At 53.6% G+C, this 6,534-nt stretch overlaps 1 protein-coding gene across 1 annotated transcript; it reads left to right on the top strand.

The window, feature by feature from the left end:
* The first annotated feature begins 3,327 nt into the window (after positions 1–3,327).
* On the top strand, positions 3,328–5,536 carry NKX2-1 (NK2 homeobox 1). Its single transcript, XM_026705164.2, has 2 exons — positions 3,328–3,685; positions 4,839–5,536. Exons 1-2 carry the CDS (start codon positions 3,328–3,330, stop codon positions 5,534–5,536), a joined length of 1,056 nt encoding a protein of 351 aa, XP_026560949.1.
* The last annotated feature ends 998 nt before the right edge of the window (positions 5,537–6,534 follow it).

The following is a 6,534-nucleotide window of genomic DNA, read 5'->3' as shown; positions in this document are numbered from 1 at the left end:
TCAATTATTGTACATTAAAATAAGTTGTGTTCTTAACATAAATAAAATAACAATTGTAGAAACTAAATGTGTTTTTTATTTATATTGAGATACATATGCTGAAGACATCCTTGTATAATCTCTGTATATCAGTAGGTGTTAAATATGCTGTTAATATAAGTAACTTTTCTACCTGTGTTCAAATTTTTCCACATAATATAGATCTGGTCCATCCCCAATAATAGCAATGCACAATTCGATTATCTTCCTATTTATTTTTGTTTGGGGGAATTTTAAATTTTTATTCGCTTTAATGAAACAATCCTGAAATGATCAGCCTGTAAAATAACTGAAAGAAAAACCAAGTTCTTAATTTCTTAGGTGACTAAATTGTTTTAAACCATTTTATTCCGAGCTCCTACAAATAAAGCATTGCAAAATAATATATCCTAAAAAAAAAAATACCGTCACCGCCGCCCAAGCATCGGCTTTATAACGGAGATCTTTGGATTCAGGTAAGATCAGAAGTAAGTTTTAAAGTTTCTTCGCCAGGAAACCAAAACACTGCAGGGCGGCAGACACAACGCTGTCATTCGCGGCTCTGAAGTTTGCTGCAGCTCGAGAGAAAGAAACTTCCAGGAAAGCCCCACTTTTTTTAAAAAAAAAAGGTGGTGGGGGGCCTCACCGTTCTCGGAGCCTAGTTGGGACGCCATGTTACTTGCATGCGAAACTTCTTCCTCCACAAGTGCCCAGAAGTTCTCCTAACCCTAACCCAGCAGCCCCGGGTGCGCCTCGACTTCGGAAGTCACTCCCATTGATTTGATGGCGCTCGTTTCCAGCGGCTGTCCAGAAGCGGCGCGCGGAGTGTTCAAGGGGGAAAACTGACGCTCTGCCTCCAAAGTTGGCCGCAATTACATTGGCGGGCCAAAGCTCACCTCTTGCCGAGCCCGAAAGCCTCACTAAGGCGCCGGTTTCTACTGGAAGGGGGCGAAACACTCAAGGCGGGCATCGAGTTCGCCCCTGCGCGTTTTCTTGACTCCTCACCGGGGGTCTCACAATTGGAGCAAAACGATCTTTATGAGCCGATGTAGAGTCGGCGACAAAGCGACCGGCCAATTTACGTAAAAGCCACTTTTGATAAAGATATTTCGTTATTCCCGGGAAAGCAGGAAAAGTGCACTTTGGCATTTATTTATTTAATTTTTATTTATAGGCCAGCTTGCTTTTAATGATCCTGAAAAGCCCGAGCCCGTTTTACATGCCAACAGATTTACTAACGGCAATTACTAAACGGTTGCAGCTTGAAAACCATCGGGTTAACTGCCCCTTTCTCTTTTCTCTTCCCCACACCCTCTCTCTCTTTCTGTTTCAGAGAATCGCTTTATTAAATTAGGTACCACTAACCTGTCAGGCAAGGATGCAAGAAATCTGTCTCCCCCCCCCCCCCCGCCCGCCACCTTTCCCTTTTCCCACCCACTCCGTTTCCCGGAGAGAAGAATATGAAACGCGCACATTGAGAAATAGCTTTGCAACAAGGAGGCGCGGCTGCTGGCGGCGGGTAACACGAAGCAAACAGGCTGCCCTTGGGTGCTTCCAGGCATGAATAAGGGCCCCCGGCCCAACCCGCGCCTGCTCCACTCGCGATGGGGGCGGGGGAGAGGAGCCTCCGAGGCCTCCAACGAGGCCAGGATTCGGCCTCAAAGTCCTGCCCCAGAAGCAGAGCACCTTGACCCGTTGGTGGATCGGGGCTGGATTAAGACCTCCGCCGCAGCGCCGCCAACTTGGACTCCTGGTTTGTCTAGACGCCGAGGTGGCCGCAGTTCGACTTAGCGAAACCTTAGGAAATAAGGAGCCTATTCTCTCCTGGCGGAGCGTGTCTGTGGGTGGGTGACCTAAGGGTCTTTGCCAGGCCTGGCGTCTCTGGTGGCAAAACGCCGCTTGTAAGCTTTAGACGTGGCCCGAAGGAGTGCGTGACACGGCGCCGATTGGGAAAATAACAAAACGGCCTCTCAGCCTAAATGTGTTTTCCAGCAGCCCCTTCGTTCTTATACAATTGCTTGGCACGTTTCTCCCCCCATCCCCCCAAACTTCCAGTTTCTTCCTGTTTGAGAATAACACGCGCGGCGATAGGATCAGGTGATTGCATGTCTGGAGAGAGAACATATATTTGGCAAAGCGCGGAGTGGCACGGCGGGCGGGGGAAGGAATGCGCGGCGAGGGTCGGACGGATAAGCTTCCTAGAGGCTCGGCGGCAGCTGACGCCTCCTCAGCAGCCCCGAGAAGGCACAAGTAGTTTGCTCTAGGAAAGCCAGCGCCTCTCCCGAGAGGAGCCGTCCAAGGTCTGGCCCGGGACCGCCTTGCGGCCAACTTGGCGCTGTCTGAACGGGACCTGTTCTTTTCTCTCCGTCCGGCCTTTCTAACGAGAGGCGGGGGGAGGGCGGGAGCGAGGCGGGGGGGTGGGGTGGGGAGAGGAAGACTCAATCCAGTTCTTCAGTCCTGACCTTCCTCGTTCAGACGGAGGGAGGAGGAGGAGGAAGAGGACTGGTAGGGCGGAAGCGCGTGGAGTGTGTGTGTGGGGAGGGGGGGGTCGCAGTGGCGCGCGGGTGTGTGTGTGTGTGTGTGTAGAGGGAGAGGTTGGTATCGGAACTGGGTTGCCTTCCAGACTTATCCACGGGCGGAGTGCTGGGCGGGGGGGGGCGGGGCGGAAGCAAGCAAATAAGAAAAGATGAATTGAACCCCTCCCCCATTAAATCCTTGGGGTTTTTTTTATACCCCTTCTTGGGGATAGTCTAAGGGTTAGACTCTCCCTCCCCCCCCCCTCCTCCCGGAAATAAATATATAAATGAACAAAATCGGTTCCGTTTGGGGGAGGGGGGGAGGCATAATTTTATTTATTTTGTGTGTGTGTGAAAAGACTAACCTGTTTCTTGAAAAGTGCAGAAAACGAAGAGCAAATCCTGAGAAGTAAAAAAAAAAAAAAACCAACCCCAAACTTAAAGGTGTTTATCTTGTCATCAGCATGCACGCTAATTATCTTGGGCAAGATGCGGGCTCTATTGTCTTGTTGCTTTAGAGCCTATGCCCCGCCTCTGGTGGCAGCCTAAAACCTGGCGTCTGGCTAAAACAAACGAAAGGCAGCTCTGAACCTCCACTCCATCCAATTAAGGCGGACTTGGTCCACTCGGTTTACGTGTTCATCCAACAAGATCGGCGTGGAAGCAACCCAGCAGAATATTTGGCAAAAAAAAAAAAAAAAGCAAAAGAAAAGGAGAGAGAGTGAGAGTGAGTGAGAGAGTTTTGCCTCCCCTTTCCCTTCTTTTCCCCTCCTCTCCCCCCAGCCGCCGAAACATGTCGATGAGCCCAAAGCATACGACTCCTTTCTCAGTGTCTGACATCTTGAGCCCTTTGGAGGAAAGCTACAAGAAAGTGGCCATGGAGGGGAGTAATTTGGGGGCTCCTCTGGCAGCGTACAGGCAATCCCAGGTGGCGCAGCCGACCATGCAGCAGCACCCCATGGGCCATAACGGGACGGTCACCGCCGCTTACCACATGGCAGCCGCCGGGGTCCCTCAGCTGTCCCACACCGCCATGGGCGGCTATTGCAATGGCAACATGGGCGACCTCCCGCCCTACCAGGACACCATGAGGAACAGCGCTTCCGCCACCGGATGGTATGGAGCCAACCCGGATCCTCGCTTCTCTACAAGTAAGTGCTCGCGGCTGCCGCCCCCCCCCCCCAAAAAAAACAACAACAACCCTTCCCCGCTTCAGGGAGGGATCGTGGCGCGGCCCTAGACAGGTGGAACAGAGTGGGAGTAGCGGTCAGAGCGGCGATCAGCGAAGTGGGGCTGGGGAGGTTGGGTCCCCTTTCCTAAAACCGGCCCGGGTTGCCTCGTCTCCTTCGGCACGCCTTCCCCTCTCCTGCGCCTCATTTTAAGGCGCTTCCGGACTTCGAAGGCCGTTTAGCGGCTTCTGCTGCCACAAGGGATGGACAGACCTGGTGCCAACGGTTCGTAGCAATCGGAGCTGAGAGAAGGAGAGAGGTTCGCGCGTTCTCAGGCGACAGCTGTACTGGGAAGAAAGGGGCGAAAAACGGAGGGAAATCCGCCGTATATCAAGGACGAGCGGGGAAACGAAATACAGGGCTTGCAGAGGAGTTAAGGTCGTGCGTTTGGGCAGCGCAGGGTGCACGGATGCTGCAAAAGACGCCGGGCCTCCAGCTTTTGTCTGCAGTGGGAATATTAGCTCAACTTTGGAACAGCGCCGACAGAGTCCATAGCGGCCCTAACGCCTAACTTTGTAAATGAGGAGACCGGGGAGGAAGGTCTCTGTCGATTACTCAGCAGACACCGATTCTGATTCTGAACCGGGTCTCTCGGAGGCAACGCGAAAGCTACTGATAAGGACGGACTCGTTTAATGTGGTCTACATTAACAACAACCCTCCCCTCTTCCTCAGTACGGCTTCTTCTTCTCTCCAGATCTTCCTCTCGCAGGCTTTTCAGTGGCGATGCTTAGGGCCTGGGCACATTTTGGGCGATCTGATTTAAACCCCACGGGAAAGTTCCCACGTTAGATCAAAGCCCGGTTTCCGCAGGTTCTTATTAAGTAACCCGTGGGCGGTCTTGTTTGGTTTTGCTCTTGGCTTGTTATTTGGGCTTAGGCTTTTTTTAAAAAAATAAATAAATAAAGGAAGAAAATGTCTGGCCGCCCGGCAAGCGGGGTTCACTTTCTGGGGGAGGGCGGGGAGTGGGGGAAGAGGGGATGCGTTGGGCTTCCTGGATTCGGAGGTGAAAAATCTTCCAGCCGGCCTGGCCAGCGGGCGACTAACTCTGCCTGTCTGGCTCTTCTCGATTGCAGTCTCCCGCTTCATGGGCCCTTCGTCTGGCATGAACATGGGCGGCATGGGGGGCCTGGGCTCGCTGAGCGACGTGAGCAAGAGCATGGCTCCCCTGCAGAGCGCACCTCGGCGGAAACGCCGCGTCCTCTTCTCGCAGGCCCAGGTGTACGAGCTGGAGAGGCGCTTCAAGCAGCAGAAGTACCTGTCGGCGCCCGAGCGGGAGCACTTGGCCAGCATGATCCACCTGACGCCCACCCAAGTCAAGATCTGGTTCCAGAACCACCGCTACAAGATGAAGCGCCAGGCCAAGGACAAGGCGGCCCAGCAGCAGATGCAGCAACAGGAGGGCGCCTCTTGCCAGCAGCAGCAGCAGCAGCAGCAGTCCCCCCGCCGAGTGGCCGTGCCGGTCCTGGTCAAAGACGGCAAGCCGTGCCAAGCGGGCTCCAACGCACCCTCCACCGCGCTGCAGGGCCATCACCAGCAACAGCAGGCGGCGGCCACCGCCATCACCGTGGCCTCCAACGGGGCCAGCCTTGGACAGCATCCGAGCCACCAGGCCAGTAGCGCCGGGCAATCGCCCGACCTGGGCCAGCATGCGGGCAGCAGCCCCTCCGCCCTGCAAAGCCAGGTGTCCGCCTTGTCTCACCTGAACTCCTCCACTTCGGACTACGGGACGGCCATGTCCTGCTCCACCTTGCTTTATGGCAGGACCTGGTGAAAAGGACCGGCCGGCCCCCGCCTTCGGCCGGCGCCCGCTACCCCTTTCTCCCCGAACGAGCTGACCTGCCTCCCCTGCCTCCCACCAGACCCCTCCCCTGACTTTCCCCTTCTTTTTGTTTGTTTGTTTGTTTCGGAGAGGAAAAGAGAGGAGAGGACGAGGCCGTTGGCTTTGGTCGCAGTCGGGGAGAGAGAGAGAGAGAGAGAGAGAGAAAAGAGACTCTGCTCTCGCAGTGGCTGCCGACGAAAACCGTCCGGAGAAGTTGGGGGCCTTGGAAGCCCTTCGGGACCAGGGACCCTCTCGGCTGACGTGGAAACTCCATTGGACGTTTGTATGTACATACACAAACATTGGGGCGTGGGGTGGGCTTTCTTCCCCTCCTTCCGGAAAGTTAACACCGGCACCTCTGTGTAGACAGCGAAGTCCCCGACCGACCGCGGGAAAGGGAAGGAAACGCAGCGACACTTTGGCGCCTTAACATCAGCTCACGAACTCGTAGCTTATCTGGTCCATCGCAAACCGTGGACTAAAACCCATAGTTTTTAGCGACCTGAATATTTTGTTGATTTTTAAACTATATGTGGAGCGAGGATCTATCAAACAAATCAAAGCTTTTTTGTTTTTCTTTTTTAATTTTACGGGGGTGGGGGTGGGGGAAGCCACTTTTAAAAATGGATCTCCACAGAACCTTGACATTTGGGGCAGTTTAGTCTTTCTTGATGCTCCTTCCTTCCTTCCTTCCTTCCTTCCTTCCTTCCTTCCTTCCTTCCTTCCTTCCTTCCTTCCTTCTTCTCCCACTTTCCTTCCTTCCTCCCTGCCCCACTGTCTTTTTTCCTTCCTCTCCCACCTTCTTTCCTTCCCCACTGTCTTCCTCCCTCCCTCTTCCTTCCTCCCCCCCCCTCATTTCACTGCCCTTTCCTCCTTCCCTTCTTTGCTACTTATGTAGATATATTTGGCTTTAAATATATTTCCTAAGAAGCGTCTAATAAATTATAATT

Source organism: Pseudonaja textilis, chromosome 1, assembly GCF_049901715.1.
Source record: "Pseudonaja textilis isolate UNSWEBS1 chromosome 1, rPseTex1.2, whole genome shotgun sequence".
NCBI classification, from domain to species: Eukaryota; Metazoa; Chordata; class Lepidosauria; order Squamata; family Elapidae; genus Pseudonaja; species Pseudonaja textilis.
This window is presented reverse-complemented; position numbering and strand designations above follow the sequence as displayed.

Excerpts from the sequence above, each read along its gene's own strand:
- NKX2-1 (XM_026705164.2), top strand. The coding sequence starts at position 3,328 with ATGTCGATGAGCCCAAAGCATACGACTCCTTTCTCAGTGTCTGACATC. Across the intron at positions 3,686-4,838 it reads GGATCCTCGCTTCTCTACAA|TCTCCCGCTTCATGGGCCCT; the intron begins GTAAGTGCTCGC and ends TCTCGATTGCAG.